Source organism: Akebia trifoliata, chromosome 8 (assembly GCF_017979445.1).
Source record: "Akebia trifoliata isolate Shusen 1 chromosome 8, ASM1797944v1, whole genome shotgun sequence".
Classification (NCBI taxonomy): domain Eukaryota; kingdom Viridiplantae; phylum Streptophyta; class Magnoliopsida; order Ranunculales; family Lardizabalaceae; genus Akebia; species Akebia trifoliata.
In genome coordinates this window covers 41539627-41560166 of record NC_141382.1, presented here as the reverse complement: position 1 = coordinate 41560166, position 20540 = coordinate 41539627, and the positions used below count along the sequence as shown (strand labels likewise).

The 20540-nt window shown below is 33.4% G+C and overlaps 2 protein-coding genes across 3 annotated transcripts; both read right to left on the bottom strand.

Annotated features, from left to right (window-relative positions):
* Positions 1-548: 548 nt before the first annotated feature.
* On the bottom strand, positions 549-3661 carry LOC147396873 (DNAJ heat shock N-terminal domain-containing protein). Of its 2 annotated transcripts, none has more exons than XM_086452157.1 (4): positions 2660-3661; positions 2382-2570; positions 1108-1191; positions 549-932 (listed from the first exon to the last, which is right to left on the bottom strand). In XM_086452157.1, the coding sequence occupies exons 1-3, from the start codon at positions 3329-3331 to the stop codon at positions 1171-1173; spliced, it is 882 nt and encodes a 293-aa protein (XP_086308283.1). In that variant the 5' UTR covers positions 3332-3661; the 3' UTR covers positions 549-932; positions 1108-1170. The 2 variants fall into 2 exon arrangements, with proteins under 2 accessions (XP_086308283.1, XP_086308282.1); XM_086452156.1 differs by having other exon boundaries at positions 549-947; positions 2660-3660.
* Positions 3662-10284: 6623 nt separating this feature from the next.
* On the bottom strand, positions 10285-16450 carry LOC147396872 (calcium-dependent protein kinase 20-like). Its single transcript, XM_086452154.1, has 8 exons — positions 15399-16450; positions 13764-13887; positions 12601-12744; positions 12114-12266; positions 11790-11905; positions 11469-11636; positions 10984-11214; positions 10285-10674 (listed from the first exon to the last, which is right to left on the bottom strand). Exons 1-8 carry the CDS (start codon positions 15906-15908, stop codon positions 10513-10515), a joined length of 1608 nt encoding a protein of 535 aa, XP_086308280.1. The 5' UTR covers positions 15909-16450; the 3' UTR covers positions 10285-10512.
* Between the last annotated feature and the right edge of the window lie 4090 nt (positions 16451-20540).

The following is a 20540-nucleotide window of genomic DNA, read 5'->3' as shown; positions in this document are numbered from 1 at the left end:
CATGACCAAATATCTCCACTGCACACGTATCAGGCTCTCAACCATTTACTCAGCAAAGATTCATTCTTGACAACACCTCAAAAAACCATCCTTGTTCCAATCCGGAATACTTTGAATCCCAAGCCCTCCTTCATCAAAAGGTTTACAGATTTTATTCCATTTCGCAAGGGGTAAGATGATTTCATATTAGGTCCATTTCAAAGAAATCTGTCAACTAGCCTTCAGTTACTGACCTCATGGACTGTTGATAGTTCTAAAACCAAGATTAGCATGATTGATGATTTTTTACCGCTTAATCTGATTCTCTTCTTTTAATCATGGGCTTGAAATCAAACTATTTGCACCCATGTGCCAACGTGTAAAATACTCTATGATGTATAAACAACACACTAGAAAATGTCAAACAGAAAAGTGGAGAAATCTCCTGGGTCAGAAATATGTCCAATTGAATGGTTCGAATAAAAAAGTAAAGTACGAAGCAAATGTAAACTTGCAAAAGAAACCAGATCATACGAAGCATCAAGACAACCAAGAAAAAACAGTTCACGTACTCAACATAAATGATTTGATTTCACAATGTTCCATTGCAATGGAGAAATATTAAAAATCAACACCAGATATCCATTTCTTGGGAGCAAACCCTTTGAATCACAAAAACTTAAGAACTAAGCCTTTAGACCACATATCAACAACAAAGAATATAAAATTAAGGTAGTAATCATGGATTGCTAAATTTCAATTAAAAGTTGGGTAATGAACATAGGTACACAATTTATTTAATTGTGAGAATCGTAAGAAAGAATACTATACTACTTCGTAATGGTCATCAATTTTATAATACATGTTGTCGTCCTCTCAGCAAAACTACTTGTACCTCCAACGACAATAAGATCCACATGTCGAACTAGCTTTCCAAGAATGTATCAGTTAGCCTGCACAATGTCATCCTGCATTTATCAGCCAGAAACATCTTTGTAAGAAATTCCAAACCCTGTTAACCTAGATTCTCAAGAACAAAAATAACCAAAAAGACAAGCCTATAAGTTTGAGAACAAGTTGAGGGAAAACAGAAACATAAAAGGAAAAAAGAATGTGATGAACTCATACCTCCTCAGTATCTGAACTACGTGACGATCAATCAAGAACGCCTTCTTTTGATGCCTTTGCAAGTCATTTCTGCCTCTCTGCTGCCTGTTGAAGAAGATGTAGGTCAATCAAAATCAGTAAGAAAGAATATTTGTATCAATTATAGGAGACAAGAAAACATCAATTCCTGCCTGTGGCACACAAATGACACTGGCACAAGGCCCTCACTCATTATAATTATTGGACCCATTATAACTAACATACACAACATGGTTTGCATTTTTGCAAGTTGTTAGAGCAAAATTCCAATGTTTTGCATCAATGCTTCCTCTTAAGGATGCCAATACCACCATCACAAGGTCTGAATTATGATATAGGCATAATTGTACAATCTCACATTCTACAAGCAAAACAGTATGATAGGACCACATTTTTGTACATTAATTGTAGCATGCATTATTCATCATCAACATTATTCCAAATTTGGGGTTGGCTGAATGAATCATGTTCTTCCATTCAATTTTGTCTAACGGCATGTCCTATGTTATTTGCAAGTGTGTTCTAGAATAACTTTTATATATATTTCTTAGTTTGTTTGTAGGCATCTGAAAAATAAATTTTGAAGAGGTACAGCAGTGGAGATTATTTCTGTTTTGTAGATCATCCTAGCAAAAACTGATTTCAGACTTCAGAGCACGATGAAGATATTAAGGGTGTCTTTAGGCAAGGGTGTGGTGTGTTTTGGACAAAAGAAGATCATGAATAAGGTTCTGTTGTATTTTATTTTGTATTGTGACGAGGATTTGGAGTTGTGAGAAATTTGAACTTTTGGTTTGTGGCCATGTTGGCCACCTCTAATATTCTTCGCTTTCCCCATCAAAAAACAAAAAACAAAAAAAATAAATAAATAATAACTTCTGCAGTTTTAAGAATGGTGGGATTTATTTTTTGGGATCGATAAGCCTGTTTTAATGAGATTAGTAATGCGGTGATGGCAGAAATTGAACTTCAGTCTACTATATCATCACCCATAGACCTTACTAAGTAAGTTAGCTGGAATCTTCAGGTTTATACACATATTACATTCAAATGAACCAATCCACCAAGCTCAAAAACCCTACCCAAGAACATCAAACCACAAAAGCAATTCCATAACACAAACATAAGAACAACTCGCTAAAATGACATACTTTCAACAGCTAAAAAGCACAACTAAGATGTAAATTTCATGAATATTGGCATATAACAAAGACAATAAAAGGAATTAAAAATAGTTCCAAAGGTACAATTCAAACCTTTCGAAGCTTATCTAGGATGGAATCTTCTTTCGCTTGATACCCAGTACCAATAAGATGGTTCAGCTTTGAACCATCAGCTTCTGCATAGTCGGGCACACTGGAGGGCATAGTAGGCGCAGCTTTATAAACAGGTAGCACAAGAAGAGGATTTGAAAGATCCCCACATACATGTCCAGTAGCCGCAACCTAACAAATAAAACATTAAAAACAATCAATCACCCAAACTCTGAATAATTCAAATAAATCAAGTAATAAACTCTTAAATTCATGCTTACCGCCGCATCTTTCGATGCCATAACAACAAGAGCAGACCGAGTCTTCTTCTTAAATCCTTTCGATCGAATTACAACATCTTCAACATCTCCAAACGTCCCAAACAACTCTCTCAATCTTTGAGCACTATAACCTTCACCGTCTCCCTCCCAAGAAACCTTCAAAACCCTCTCTTTATCCAAACCTCCACCATTATCATCCGTCGTCTTGACCTTCGAAGCTGTTGTTGTTGCTGCTGTTGCCGCACCCTTAGCATGCATGGCTCGAATTCTAGCGATCTCTTCTTTGAGTTTTTTCGCGATTCTCTCTTCTTCATCTCGAGCTTTTTCCGCGGGATCAGGGTCGTAAGCGGCACGTTCTCGTTGTTCAAGATCAGACATCATCTTGCGGCGTTTTGAATCAAATTGGGATTGTTGACGACGCCGATTACGCTTGACGTGAAGAAGATCATCAAAAAGCTTTCGAGCCTTCTCATCCTTTAAGATTTCGTAGGAAGATTTGAGCTTTTGAAACTGTGAGTGAGCATTAGCGTCATTAGGACGTTTGTCTGGATGTAATTCCAGGGCTTTTGATCTGTAAGCCTTTGAGATTTCGTTTTGGGTGAGCTTAGAACCCTCTTCGCCAGATGGCAACCCTAAAATTACATAATGATCGATTTCGATTTCCACCTCCATCGATACTGTGAGATTCAATGGGCTCGTTCAAACAAACTAAAGATCAAATTATCTCTGTCGAGACACTGATGTAATCGATCCTTCAAGAGAGAATAGGGTTTTGTTGATTTTTGACCTGAACAAGAAAGAAGAGTGAGAGAGGTTACGGATTTAGGGTTTTAATAATGAGGGAGACGAAATTAGGGATTTAGGATTTTTAAAAATGAGAGAGACGAGTGCGAAATGTAGGATTTGGAGTGAGAGAGAGATACAGTTGTCGTACAATCCAAGCAAGCAGACTCGATTGGGGACAGTGTGACTCTGAATTCCCCCTCACGCTGACTCGCCTACAAAACGCTTTAGATGTTTATTTTTAGGGGTGTCAATGGATAATCTAAAATTCGAATTCGAAAAATTAGATATTATTAAAAAAAAATTAGATATTGGATTCGAATTCGGATATTTTTATCTATTTGAATTCTTATCGGATAAGGATTCGGATATTAATATTTCGAATTCGATAATATCTGATTTGAAATAATATATAATATATATTATTTTATTTAATTAATTTTATATATAAATAATATAATATATATATAAAAAATTTAATAATAAAAAATCAGTTAGATAAGGAAAAATTATGATTTTTTTTTATTATTTATATACAAATTATTCAAATTCTAATTGATAAGATAATCGGATTCAAATTCGGATAGAATTTTAGAACATCTGTCGAATTCGAATTCGAATTCGGATATTAGATAAAAATTTTGGATTCGAATAATACTGTATCCGAACTGATAAGCATTACTGTCCTATTTATTTTTAGAGAACTGATATTAGCACTTCCAACTTTTACTTATTAAGTCCTAATTAAAAAAGGAAAAATTACTTAATGGTATCTAACATTAATATTTTTTTTCTTTTCTAATTAGTCCTTGACTTTTAAAGGTGAGCTAATAGTCCATTGAGTAAATCCCTCTTTTCTAATTATTCCTCAAGCTCATTTCAAGTTATAATATTTTTGAAATAGTAAAATATCAAAACTATCCATTTTTCTTCTTCTTCACATACTTAGGTTTTTCAACTACGATTCCAATTATTTCTGACTTTTTTTTATCATGAATGACGAATGAAAATGATATACTTCTCATTTTGAATTTTTAAATGTATTTTCTTACAATTTATAATAATAATAAATTAAAATTAGGATTTTTCAATTCTTTTACTTTTTTTTTAATTAAAATTTATCAAGGATGATTCTTTTGGTTTGAAATCATCAACGCAAGTCGTTATGTCAAGTTTTAAGTCAATATTATCATGTATTTTAGTTGAAAATTTTCAAAAAATGAAGTTGGGTAAATTTTACAGCATTAAGATCGACAATTTTTTTTAAGTTCAATATTTTTATTATCGAGGTCAACAATAAATGAAATTGCTGACCTCGAAAATTATTAAAACTTATGAGATTGACGATAAAAAAAATTGTTGAGGTCAACAATAATTAAAAAAATTGCCGACCTCGACATTATAAAATTTATTCGATTTCATTTTTTCGAGTTTTTTCAACTACATCAAAATATCGACTTAAAACTTGACGTAATGACTTGAATAAATGATTTTAAACCAAAATAGCCATCCTTGATCGATTTTAATAAAACTAAGTAATTGTATGTAAAAAAACCTTTGAAAATAGCTTATTCTTCCTTCTCAAATCCTTTTCATTGGAATGGAATCTCCAAAACTCAATTGAGATGTCAAAAAATTAATTTTTTTTTTTTGGAGGAAAATTGTAAGCTTGAATGGTTAGGGCAACATGTTTTGTCCTACATGGGTTAGAAGTTTTGGAATAGGCTGATTTTTGATGAGGATGATCTCTATGGTGAGGAGATCATCCTCACCAAAAATCAGCCCATTCCAAAACTTCTAACCCCATGTTTACAAGTTGAAAAATCATGGACCGTCCATTTTTTGTAAATCATTTGTGATGGGGTTATAAGTTTTGGAATGGGCTGATTTTTGGTGAGGATGTTGGGCAAAATGTTGGGTGCCGAACGGAACTCATGTATTTATATATATATGGGAAATGTTCGGCACCAATCATTTTGGCAAAACATTTTTCAAAACATGGGTTAGAAGTTTTGAAATTGGCTGATTTTTGGTGAGGATGATCTCTACGGTGAGGAGATCATCATTACCAAAAATCAGCCCATTCCAAAACTTCTAACTCTATTAAAAATGGTTTACAAAAAATGGATAGTCCACAATTTTTCAACTTGTAAACATAGGGCTAGAAGTTTTGGAATGAGCTAATTTTTGGTGAGGATGATCTTCTCACCGTAGAGATCATCCTCACAAAAAATCAGCCTATTCCAAAACTTCTAACCCATGTAGGACAAAAATGGTTGGCCAAAATGTTTGGTGCTGAACGGGACCTTATATATATATATATAGGGGACGGTTCAGCAGCCCTAAAGTTTGCCAAGTTTGGTGCCAAACATTTTTCAAAATATGGGTTAGAAGCTTTGGAATGAGCTGATTTTTTGTGAGGATGATCTTTATGATGAGGAGATCATCCTCACTAAAAATCAGACTATTCCAAAACTTCTAACCCCATCAAAAGTGATTTACAAAAATTGGACGGTCCACGATTCTTCAACTTGTAAACTAGGCTTAGAAGTTTCAAAATGAGCTAATTTTTTGTGAGGATGATCTCTTCACCATAGAGATCATCCTCACAAAAAATCAGCCTATTCCAAAACTTCTAACCCTATCAAAAGTGATTTACAAAAAATGTTTGGCACCAAACTTGGCAAACTTTAGGGCTGCCAAACCGCTCCCATATATATATATATAGGGGTTTGGAGGCCCTAAAGAGAGCCAAACATTGTGCCAAACATTTTTCAATGTATAGGTTAGAAGTTTTAGAATGGGCTGATTGTTTTTAGGATGATCTCTATGATGAGGAGATCATCCTCACCAAAACTCAACCCATTTTAAAACTTCTAAACCCATCAAAACTGATTTACAAAATCGGACGGTCCACATTTCTTCAACTTGTAAACTAGGTTTGGAAGTTTCGGAATGATCTGATTTTTTGTGAGGATGACCTCTTCACCATAGAGATCATCCTCACAAAAAAATCAACTCATTCCAAAACTTCTAATCCCTATTTTGAAAAATGTTTGGCTCTCTTTAGGGCCTCCGAATGCTTCCATATATATATATACATATATATATATGGCAAGCATTCGGAGGCCCTAAAGTCTGTCCAGTTTCGTGCCAAGTTTTAACGGCTGTCAAATCGAGTCGCATCCAACAGTTAAGAGATATTTATGGTTTTAAAATAAAAATGTAACGTAATTACAATCGCCCCCCTGTTCAGTTTTTTATTCTTTTATAAATCCTTCACATAACATCCCTCTCTTCTTCGATCAGAAACCAAGTTACTAAATCTAGTAACTATCTCCGTCTCTCTCTCTTTAAATCAAGTTTCAGTTGGAACGAAACCTCCCATCTCTCTCTCTCTCTCTCTCTCTCTCTCTCTCTCTCTCTCAAATTTCAATTCGAACTAAACCTCTCATCGTCTGTTCGAACAATTCGGAGCCATCGTCACCATGAAAAAATTTCACAACTTCTATACAGGACCTAAAAAGAGATTTTTTTTATGGTTTTGGTATTTCTCACTTTAGCTTTTGGGGATGAAAGACTTCTCAATGTGTAAGGCATGAATTAGCTCTTTCCTCAACCCTTTCACTTCTTCCTCTTCGGCAAAAATCTGAAACAAATTAACTTTAGTTGCCTCTCTTTTCTTAAATCTATTTTGATCAGCTAAACTTAATTTTTCAACAACAGGAAAGTATATATAATGTAAAAAATCCTTGGCAGAAAGCCATTAACCCCAAATGAGAAGTAAATGTAGAACCGTAAATAAACAATGGAGAGTAGAAAGAGAGAGAGACAGAGAGAGTTTCGCTTTCGAAAAAGAGGGAGAGAGTTACTAGGTTCAGTAACTTGATTTATGATCGAAGAAGAGAGGTATGTTATGTGAGAGATTTATAAAAGAATTAAAATTGAACAAGGGGGCAATTGTAATTACGATACGTTTTTATTTTAAAATCGTAAACATCTCCCAACCGTCGGATGCGACTCGATCTGATAGTCATTAAAACTTGGCATGAAACTGGACAGACTTTAGGGCCGCCGAACCGCTCCCTATATATATATGGGAATGGATCAAGGGACATATGAAAAAACATATGTAAAACCAATGTAACATTAATAAATTTTCAAAATATGAGTTAGAAGTTTTGGATTGAGCTGATTTTTTGTGAGGATGATCTCTATGATGGGAAGATCATCTGAAAAAGAAAAAAAAAAAAACCCAATCTGAAATATCTAACCCCATTAAAAGTGATTTAAAATGTGAACCATCGATTTTTTGCCAATTTTTGTCAATAATTTGTAAATCACTTTTGATGGATTTAGAAGTTTCAGATTGAGCTGACTTTTTGTGAAGATGATCTTCTCATCATAGTGACCATCCTCGCAAAAAATCAGCTCAATCCAAAACCTCTAACCCATATTTTGAAAAACCATTGTTTTTACATATGTCCCATGAACCGCCCCTATATATATATTGTTAAATTTCTATTTTTACTTTTAAGATTTCATATGAGCCTACTCCTAATCGTAAACAAGAGTGGATTTAAAATGGGGACATTTGCCCCTTAAGAATTTTAAAAGTCTATAGATTTATGAGTTGTTGCGACAGATATTAGTGGCGGATAAAAATAAGCTGTCACTATTGCCCCCATAAATTTTTTTCCACTCTTAGTTGTCCTTACATGGGCAAAATCCTAGCTCTGCCCCTGATCGTAAATGACTACTAAAATTGTAATGTTGATTAATAACTTGAGCCAAATCTTTGTAATGTTTAAATAGTTTGTTTTAATATTTAATTGGGATGTGATAAAAAATTTAAGAAATTAGAGAGCAATGAGTAAAAGTTGAGGTGCTAATAGCAACTCTTTTTTCTATATGAAAAAAAATCAAATAATCATTTTATATTAATTTAAACATTTGTAGATGGTTTTTCACGAGATACGAGTAAAAAGCATTTATAGTTATGGGCGCGCCACCACATCAATTTTGTCAACTTTGTGTCTCCATTTGTGTCATTCCAACATTTTCCCAAAAATTTCTACTCTTGGTTGGCCCGACACAAGCAAAAGCCTGGCTCTGGCCTGCGTTTGGGCCCTACTATGTAAATTAAAATTTTGTGTTTAAGACATTTTCTATCGATCTCATAATAGAAATTTTATAGTTATTATAATATAATATATATTAATAAGACATTTTCTATCGAATTTAAAGGACTTGACTCATTCAATACTCATGACTCAAACCAGTTAACTCAGTCACACTAAGTGGCAAGATATGAGACTTGATATATTGGATTGGAAAACCATTGTTAAAGAGATTAAACCCAAAAGATGCCGCCGGCTAGCCAAATTCAGTCTAAGTTTGGCATAAGTTGTATCGTGTTGGGTCAGCTTAATTAGATTTATCAAAATTAGAGGTTTAACAATAGATGTGATTTCACCCATATTATCAAAGAAAAACATTTTCCTTACTAACGTAGTAAGATTTTAAGTCCTACTAAGGGTCATTTTGCTCAAATGGATTACCACATCAGCAATCCAACACTTTAGCCCTCTAAATTTCATTGAAAAACTCAAATAAATAAATAAATAATTATAAAATAATTTATTTTGAACTTGATCCAAGATTTTGAAAATGGAAGTCTACCGAACTTCCATCTCACTTCCAAACTTAAAATTAAAATTCAAAGGTGAAAAAAATAAATTATTTCAATTATTTTTTTTCCAAAGCTTATAGAATTTCCTCTTCTATAACCCTGAAACATTTGATCATGTTTTTGGATACCACAAGGTGAGCCCAAGGACCCTTAGTAAAAGTGAAATCCTTTACTAACTTAGTAAGGCTAGTTGGATTCATTATCAAATGCTATTTGCAAAATTTTCTTCATTACTTTGAGTAAACCTCCCTTCCATGATCACAAAAGTTTGGGATTGACAAAGTGAATGATATTTCCCCAAAAAAAAAAAAAAACATTAAATAAATAAATATTTAAATCCCTTTCTTTATATCCATCAGCCTTTTAAGAATCTTTAGCTTTTATGTTCCTTCTAGTAAAAAGAATTATAATGGAAAAATTATTAAAAGAGAGCTAAATATGTTAAGAATCTCAATGGACTTTATTTTTAGTGCCATTATCTAATTTGTTTTGAGTTTGATTGAATTGGTCAATTACGTTTGACTCAAGAGTCAATCTCTCTCAAAATTGATTTGAAATTTATTTATTTATTTTTAAAGAAAAATATTTTTATGTTAGAAACTGGATTTATATAGATGTGAAAGTATAATCACCACCTACACCCCAATAAATGGTATGAAGCTAATGATCCTTTGAGACCACCTCCTTCGTCATTGGAGTGACCTCCGATTCAGAGGTTCGATATTCCATGTCCCATCTAAATGTGGTTTTTAACTACTCAGGACACATTGTGACTAGTATGCTGTTTCATCCGAACCCTACTACAGAGTTGGTCATAATTTTGTGAGACACGAGCACGATTTCATGCGACATGTGTTGGAGATCATAACATGACAAAGATACCTTGGCATAATATACCTGTGATTTACTAAAATCTCATAAGATTTTGTCCCATTTCTATATCAACATCACGATTTTATTCATTGTGTTCCAATATTTTTCATCGCAAATTAGGATTATAGTTTTTTTTTTCTTTTCTTTCTTAAACAGAGAGGTTTCAAGCTTGACTGTCTAAAATTTGTTTCATTCTAATTTGAAACAAACTCAAATTAGAAGGAAACAAATTTTAACTAAAAACAATGAAATTAGAAGTTTAAAAAAAAAAAAAAACTTAGAAAACTCTTTCAAATCTTTCTGCTGCAAACTTTCTTACAACAAACAAAGCTATATCCATTCAGATACATTTGGAACTTTCAGACGATTTTAACAACTTCACAAAGAGGAAAAAAAGATATAAAAATAAAATTAACAGCCCCAGATGAGATAGAAACTGAAAATAAAATTATAATGATAACAAAAATAAAGGAATTTTTCATGATTAGTTTTCCTTTTTTGCGTTTCACCTAGGCTCATTTTGCATCCTTACTTGCAAAGACCCATCTTTCATTAAATTTAAGCTGAGATTGTTGAACCGCTCTCGTGAAAATTGTCTCGATGCTTTCCTCCAATCTGTGCCTGCCTTCATCATTGAGGAAAACTCCTCGTAGCTTATGCGCCCATCCTGCAAATTATTGGAACAAGACTCAGTATATTTACATATTAGTTTATTCTTATTCCACTTATTGGAATTATATGAAGATCATGTCGGACAATCAATTGAGTTGTACACCTTAGTGACTCTCATTATCAAATATCACTCTTTCACCGTTACTAATCATGTGAAAAGTTGATCTAAAGTTTCAACTTTATATCAATTTTTCAAGGGTTAGCATTGTCTAAATGGACTGAATTTTGTGAAAGTGATTTACAATGCAACTTATGGACTCTATGTACTCGTGTGTGTGTGTGTGTACATAACAGTAACACCAACCTTGTCTGTGTCAACATCATGCATAATAGCATCGATGACTTCCTCATTGTTGGGTCCCACCTCATCAACCAAAGCATCACGTAACTCATCGATCTCTATGTACCCACTTTTGTTTTTATCAAAGAAAGTGAAGGCTTTGTGCAAGTGGTCGTCATTGCCAATCTTCTTAAGATGAATTGCAACTGTTACGAACTCTCCATAATCCAAAGTTCCATTCCCATCTCCATCAGCCTGGAAAGGGCAGTACCAACACTTAGTTCTTAACCAGGAAAAGGTCTAAAATTTGATTTAATAAAATATATTATAGAACACCAGTAGCTTATCAAAACCAAATATTAAAATATCATGGCAAGAAGATATGTGAGAGAAGAAAAAAAAAATTGATTGCAAACCCAAATATGAAGGAAATCAGTCATGGTGATGTTCTCAAGTTTCTCAAAATGAGAGAAAAATTAAAAAGAAAAGAAAAGGATTGTGAGCATTACAGCGTCCATTAACATCTGAACATCAGCATCGGGGACATGATGACCAATCTTACGCAAACCAAGTTTCAGCTCTCCAAGGGTGAGCTTGCCATTGTTATTGATGTCCATCTTTTGGAATGATTCCTTAATGCCAGCTACTTCTTCCGAGGACAAATGCTCAGCGACAACCTATACGGGTGAAAAGTTCCAAATCCACTGATCAATTCTCATGGAAGGATTATTCATAAAATCCGCAAAATTAAGGCAACATCATCCAACCAAACCAATTTTGAAGCCACAAAGTCAAAAGTTTATTTTGGTTAAAAAGCTTCATATCCTTACCCTCAGAGCTCTCTTTTTGAACTTGTTCATCATGGAGAATTGTTGGAGCCTTGCTTTCACGTTTTCTCCTAGAGAGACATTTGGAGCCTTGTTCGCATTTTGTAACCAAGGATGATCTGCATTCAAAATGTTTAGAATCTTTAAATTCCTTTCAGTTTCTTTAATCTCATTTTTCATCATTTTTATCTTTTGTTATTTTTCTATACAGGTGTCGGGTTACGGAATTTATTTCTTTTTTTGCATTGGACAATAAACTCTGCATATTAAATTGTGGTAAACTGTTGGCCAAAAATAAAGAAGTGATAAGGTAAAACTGGACATTACCAAGCACTTGCTGAGCTGTGAGCCGCCGCTTCGGGTCTGGATTAAGCATCTTCTTTACCAAGTCTTTTGCATTATCAGAAACCATAGGCCAAGGATCTTTCTTCAAATCAACAACGGAGCGAATAATTGCCTGTGCAACTCCTTGTTCAGTATCTGCATCGTAACAAATGGTTTTTATTTTATCAGTAAATAAAAGCAAGTTTAGAGTGATTTTCTATTCTAAATTTTTTTTCTGAATTTGAATTTTCCCACTTGCACTCAGTGTAAGCACTGAACATCCCGTCTCCTCAAGAAAACCTTATGGATGAACATCTTAGGGTGCTGGCAATTTCAAAACTTTCTTGGCGGAGGTAAATTTCTCCTCAATGAAAAAATGGTGCAAGTAACAGATTTTAGAGGCAAAACCTTAAAAGAAGCTTTAGACGCATATTTCAAGATGATTCAATCAACTAGCTGAGGGAAGAACTGACCAAAATTAGAGACAAACCTGCCCAGAAAGGTGGGACACCAGAAAGTAGGATGTACAGGATGACTCCAGCACTCCAGACGTCAATCTCTTGGCCGTAGTTTCGTTTTAGCACCTCTGGAGCCATGTAGTAAGGGCTTCCAACTATCTCGTTAAACTGCTCACCTGTAGAAATTGCCAAAACTTGAGCTATGGTACAGCAAAAAAAAATAAATAAAACATCTATGATTGACATAACCACACCTCATTACACTTTATCCTAATTACTAGGAAAAGCATCATAAATCCTATTTCACAATTCAACTCTAGTCCAGTCAAGACATGCTTCTTCATATATTTTCTTACCATCTTCATTCATATCATTTTCAATCTTCCTATTACCCTTTTAAGACTCAAATTGCATCATAGAGCAGCACATTGTCATTAGTGTTATTATTGGTCTTCTTCGCGCATGTCCAAACCATCTGAAATAATTTTCCATTATTGTTCTCCTATTGGAGCTGATCCTAAGTTTCCTCAAATATACTCTTTTCTAATTTTGTCTTTGGAGACTTACCAATCATTTATCTCAATATCCAACTTCCTATTCTATTATGCTCATTCTAGGAACATGTACACAGACAGCCCAACATTTAGCTTCATCAAGCATGACTGGTTGTATAGTTTTCTTGTTAAAAGAAAAACAAATCTTTAATTTGATAGATACTTGTCCATCACATAACACTATAGAAATGCTCCTCGTCTTCATCCACTCAGCACTAATTCTGAGTCATATCTTCACCAATTTCTTAATATTTATGTATAAATGATCTAACTAACGAAGTGGCCGCTTTGTGGAATTGCTTGTCTTTTAATCTTAACTAGTGTTTAATTCCTAGAAGTGTCTTGACCAAATTTGCACTGCATATGTTCCGTATCTGCCCTACTTATCTTAAAACCGAAAGTTTCTAATTTATCCCTCCATATTACTAGCTTTGAACTAATCCCTCTTTAGTTTGACCTATCAACACCACATCAGTAACAAATAACATACATAAAGGGACTATCCTTGAATATGAGTAGATAATCCATCCATAATTAATCAAAAGATAAGGACTTAGTACAAATCCCTGGTGTAGACCCATTGTAACTGAAATCCCTAAAGAAGTAAATTAATTAATCAGATAATTGGCTCAAAACATTACCAGGTTTAAAGAACACAGACAACCCGAAATCAATCGCTTTGAGGGGAGATGTTTCTTTCTTGTTTGCAAACAAAAAGTTCTCAGGTTTGAGGTCCCGATGCATCACCCCATGCTTGTGACACATCTGCAACACAACAAAATAATCCAAATTATTCAACCATATCACCGGAGTGCATATTAAATCCAATCTTGCTAGAAACAAATTAAATGAGGAAGAATCAATGTTTACAGATCCAGTCCCAAGTTAAAAAAATATAATAATAATAATAATATAGTAATAATATTTAGAACCCAAAATGCATTAACTGTGTGTGAGAGAGAGTCAACTTAATGAGCTACAGAAATGCAATATTAGAGATCCCAAGAATCAAAATCATCTCACTGCACTGCAATTAGTTGTGTAGTGTCTAAGAAAGAAAGAACAAAAAGGCATGAATTCTTACCAGATCTAGTACTATTCAGGAAAGAGTCACAATCCAGAATAGTGTCCCGTTCCTATAGCGACATATGGTGCCTACGTGGCATGTTTTGGTTGATTTTAGAACATATAGGACTGCATGCACAGCTTGTTTAGGAGCCCGATGTGTTTTAAACAGCAACCAAATCTTGCCACCTAGACACTGTTCCTATTCAATAGGAACGGGACACCGTTCTGGAAACTGATTCTTCAGGAAAAATGCTTAACAGCTATTATAGATTTTTTTAATTTTAATTTTTTTTTTTATAGAAAACCTACTTGAAAAAATAACTGTCCCTAAGAAATGAAAACAAATATTGCAACCAATGAAACAGTTCATGTGCATATGACAGGAGAATAAAGGAAAAAAGTGAGCACTATAGTGGGAATTTTTAACATGGAATCAAAGATAACCCAGAAGATTTCTCAAATTACTTGTGGCCTGTATAAAAAACAAAGACAGGTCAAGGATCCAAGTTTGTTGGATAACTAACAAAGTAAAGAACCAATCATGTCATGTGGAGACTGCATAAGGATCAACAGAGAACAAACACAAGTTCTTGAAACAGCTCAACATCAACCAAAAGTAAATTTGCATAAAGAGAAAATTTGAATGTGCCAACTAGCTTAATTGGTAAAGTCTATGGGAGATGGGTTCAGCTCCCACCATGACTAACTTACGGATCCCATTAAAATCAGGCTTACAAAATAAAAAATAAAGAGAAAATCCATGAGGGTTTTTTTACAAAAAGGTGGTAATTCTAATAAACCCTAACAAACACTTGATCATTGTTTGGGAGATGGATTTTGCAGGATCCAGAACAAGGTCACTCCTATAACAATAAAACCCAAACAATCCAAACCAAGAGATTAATTCACCAAAATCAAATCAAGATCAGCTAATTTAGAAGGAATGAAAACCCATATTGCTATCGAGTCGTCAATTAAGATCAATTCAGTGCAAAGGAAGAAGATTAGGATCTAACTCGAAAACTTCGACCAAACAAAGTATTAACCGAGAATAAAAACCAGAACAAGATCACCCATTTAACAACAAAACTCAAACAATCCTAGAAATCAACGAAATCAAACCAAGATCAATTAAATTAAAAGACCTGCAAATCCATATTGATTAAGATGTAACAAAATAGAAGATAGTTGGGAATTTAAGATCAAACCTCAACAACTTCTACAATTGTGCGAGTAACGACTGCGGCCGCCCTCTCTGTGTAATGACCCCTCGCAACGATTCGATCGAACAATTCCCCTCCCTCACACAATTCCATCACGATATGGACTGCATTGTCGTCCTCATAAGCATCCTTCAAGGATACAATGTTTGGGTGTTTAGGCAAATTCCTCATAATCTCTACTTCTCTCCTCACATCATCGATGTCCACTGCAGTTCTTAGCTTCTTCTTCGAGATTGATTTACAGGCAAACGCTTCTCCTGAAGATTTATCGGTACAGAGATACGTAATCCCAAATTCTCCTCTCCCAAGCTCGCGACCTAACTCATAGTTTGCCTCGATCTCGCGACCCGTTGGATCTTTCAAGACCCGGAACTTATTTCCTCCACCGGTAGATACTTGATTCACAGCGTAATCAACCGAGAAAGGGTTTTGTTTATTCTTCCCTCTTTTCTTCTCGGATTCATCAACCAGCGGAGTCACACAACAATTTCCCATGGATTAAAGTTTCAGATTAGGGTTGCAAGGTCTGAAGAAATTTACGATTCAAAATCTAATCTTTTCAGAGATATAGAACACAAAACTGAAAACCCAATTCGTATTTCTTCGAAATGGCTCAAAGCTTTGAATTCCAAAATCCTCTGATCTTAAATCGAAAAGGTTTGTTCTTGAAGCAAACTAAGAACATAAATCAATCCAAATCTGATTTTTCTGAGATTCAAAATAAATTAGTATTCAAGCTCGAAATAGATCAAAGCTTTGAATTTTCAAACTCTGGTCTTCAAACGAAAGGGGATGTATTTGAAGCAAACTAATCTGATTTTTCTGAGATTTTCAGAATACAATTCAACCTCGAAAATTCTGCATCAATGGCGAAACACCGAATCCAAATACCCAAACATGGAAGCAACGAAGGAGAAACAACGCAGATTTGATTACAAAATCTAAGAAGAGCTCAGATGGATTTGAAGATCGAGAGGTGCTTTAATGGAAGAAAAAAACGAGTTTTTGGACGGAAAAGTGGACGAAAGAAGGAATTTGGAGTGTGAAACCCCACCCACCTTGATCATTATTGACCACTAAGTCAAAGCTATTTCGTTGGTAAACCTGTACATCAAAATCATCTGTTAGGTGATTTATAACCAATTCACTCGATCATATCTCATCAAATCCTAATAATCCCACAAATTATTGACACGTGGCAAAATATAATTGACTAACAGGAAGGATGATCACTTTTATGTGTACTTCATGCAAACTCGTTATGTATATATAAGTTAAAGAGTCTAAAATACAGATGATTCAGTATCTCGGAAGCTATCCAAATTCTCGTCCTATAGTCCCAAAATCGAATCAATGAGTTCTAGAAAGATTAGCTGGAGCGCCACCATACAACTCTTTTCTGTTGTTGCGGGTAAGATGGTATCGAGAATTTGATACCATATATCTGCATAGTTTTTGAATTTGGATACAACAAATTACCATGGATAATTGGTCAAAGTCAAAGGTTCTCCGCATAATTATGTCAACACGTTTTTTTTGATACAGACATTTGACTTTTCAATCATCAAATCATATAGATAGTTTGACTCAGTCTTGGGATCCTCGTGACTGAAAGTCTGTCCAGTTGTTTTGTTTCATCCTTTGATCTCTTCTAATACACGTTTGATCTTGATACAGACATTGACTTTCAAACCATCATTCACATGGATGGTTTTACTCAATTTTATACTCCTCAACCCTTACAAAATCAGTCTAGTTGTTTTCTCCTTTGATCTTTTCTTGATTGGCAATTTTATAAAAGATAGTTATTATTGTCACACCAATATTTATTAATGTCACACCAATCCCCATGTAAATCACCAAAGAATCACACACAATTGGTTTGGCAGTTTGGCGTTAGTAAAAGTTGTTGTGACAATAGTAACTCTCATAAATAAAATATGTAAGAGAAAAAAATAAAAAAATTTGATAAATTGATGTTTCTAAATATTAGTTTGTGGATGTGATTGTGAAATTCTACTGACTTTTTGTCTCCATGAATGTCTTTAATTAATATTTACAGTCCTTGTTTTTTTAGAATCTTGTGATGTAATATTTGACCATTAAGTTAATTTTAGAGATCTATTATTGGAACCTTAACTTTTACTTATCACATCCCAATTTCTTAAATCATTTATCACACATTAATTAAAGATTAAAACACACCATTCAAATATTTCAAAATTTTGATTCAAGTATTACCTCACTTACAATTAGGATTAGACTCATATAAAATCTTAAATCCAGCAAATAGAAATCTAACAAAATAAAATAAAGAGAGAGAGAGTTATTATTGGCATCCCAACTTTTAATTGGGGTGTAACAAGTAAAAGTTGGGATGTCAATAGCAACTCTCTAATTTTAATATTTTGTCAAGTGTGATGTTTTATAAAGAAAATATTGTGCACATGCATATCTTAATCTTCATTTATAATTTTTGAAATATGATTGATTGCAACATATGACATTTAATTCAGATCATACTCATTCGAAAATAAAAAATTTCAGATTATGATCACATGACGACAAAATGTTATAATATATTTATTTTACTTTCATATATACTTAGTGAGTTGTGTTTGTCATCATTTTGCATTCTAGATTTAAGATTGTGAAGTAATGGAATAATCATAAATATAATCTTTGTTGTATAATTTAGATTTCAGAAATTAAAAGTTTTTTCTTACAAATATTTTAATTGATGGATTTTTTTCGAAGCTTCTTTGTCAATATGACACTTGACCTCAATGACTTTTTGACTTCTTCAATGTATTTGAAATTTTTAGAAATATCAACAGAGGCGGATTTAGAGTGGGGACTGTAGGGGTACTTATCCTCGTAAGAATTTTCAAATTCTATGAATTAATGTACTATTGCAATAAATTTTAGTAGTCGATAAAGAAATTTACCATTATTGCCCCCATAAAAAAAATTCCACTCTTAGGTGCCCCCACAACTATTTTTTTCACTTTTAATTGTCCCCACAATTTTTTTTCTACTCTTAATTGTCTCACATGAGCAAAATCCTAACTCTACTCGTGAGTAAGGGTCCATCTCAACCGTTGGATGGAGAATCTCAAATGTTTTTTTTATTGATTTTATAATATCCTTCGGATAATTTTACAATTATTCAAAACTCGTCGATCATTCTGATGTCCGATTCACCCAGAGAGTTTGTGTTTATGTTGATGGCTATAAAGATATCTGCATCAACAAAATTTTAGGGGAAATATGTCGATTTTCCATTAAAGATAGATCTGGTGACCTGAAAATCCTTCTAGAAGCCATCCATGAGAATGGTAAAGATATCTTCTTAGCTTACGGAACTCTCCTCAAGATACTCAAGAAACGGACAACATTTCCAAGGGTGTTTTCGTCATTCTACGAAAATCTGACGTACACTTTCTTTGACGTGTGCGATGCCGTAGGCTGACTTTTATTGATTCATTTATGGATTTTTAACTATTTTCCATCCTAAAGCATCTTCTGTGGGGTCCATCACTCTTGCTCAAGTAGGGCCCATGAGGGGCATTTTAGTTCAGCTAAAAATATGTGAAGGGTATTTTGGTCTTTATGATTTTCCCTGGTCAAACTCTGCGATTTGACATAAAACAACTCAACTCTCTTTGTGTCGAAAGCAATCCTCCTGTAACTCTCTCTGTATCTCTTATCAACGTATGAGGATGTGCCACGTCATCAGAACAGTTGTTTTCAATCGTTTAAATTTAGAATCTGAGTTTCGAGAACTGTTATTCCAAGAAGTTGGGTCATGTCTCTTTCAAATGACACGTGGCATTTTTAAGAAATTCTATTGACAATCCTATTTTTTACTTATTACACCCCAATTCTTTAAAAAAGAGGATAACATTGAAATATGCATCCGTTCTAACATTTTGATGTGGTGGTTCTGTGATACGAGTGAAATGGTTATGTGTGCACCACCACATTATTGATGTACATTTTAATGTTACTTCAACATTATCTTTCTTTAAATTATGAATAATGATGAATACACGTGATTTTGATATGCAATTGACGTGACAAGGGCACAGAATCATAGATCTTTTTCTTGTGTATCCCGAAGAAAAAGATCTATGGTTCTATGCCTTTATCACGTCAGCCATAAATAAAAAATCGTGTGCATTCATCATGACTATATTTCTTAACTATTTTAAATAGGGATTAATATTTCCACAACAAAACCTTCTTTATAATACTTATAAAAGATAAAAGAGCCATGGGTCACCACTATCAACAATTCCCCATAAAAAAGAATAAGTTAATATCAACGACGATCATTTACTCCGACTCTTGATGATGATTCACTTTTTATGATTCTCCATTAAAATAATAAATCTTAAAAGTGAGAGACTATATATAAGATTAAGAAGACTTTTTCTCTAACTAAATTGGGATTGAATTTTTAAAAAGAAATTAAAAAATGTTTGATCAATTGACTTTAAACCTTCATTTCTTTATATATATATATATATATATATATATATATATATATTATATATATATATATATATATATATATATATATATATATATATATATATATATATATATATTTATAACAAAACTTTTGAAACATAAATAATATAATAAAATTTTCAATATTACCGTTTTCAAAATACAAAATTATTAGAAATAAAATCTAAGAATGACGAATTCAATATCTAATGGAAGCTTAGTTAAAAAAAACAAAGAAGTAAAGAAAAAGAAAAAGTTCTCAGCAAAGCTAAAGTGCTTAAAAGATAAGTTGCTTAGATTGAAAGTAATTTGACATGGTCAAATTCATGTAAAGTTTTTTTGGGTTTTTCTTTCTTTATTTTTACTCTATTTTCTTTTAACAATGATGTATAAGAAATTATGACATTTTACGAATGATTGATATGTTTGTTATTGTGGTGGAGGTTATTATGAGTAGAATTCTAATGGAAAAAAAAAAAAACATTCAAATAATGAACTTTTGGAGTTTGAGTGTGATTCATGGTTTTAAAATCCATCTGAGATCGAGACGTATCATTTGAGTCAACTCGGTATCAGGGTTGAACGATACAAATGCACATGTCAATTTTTTTA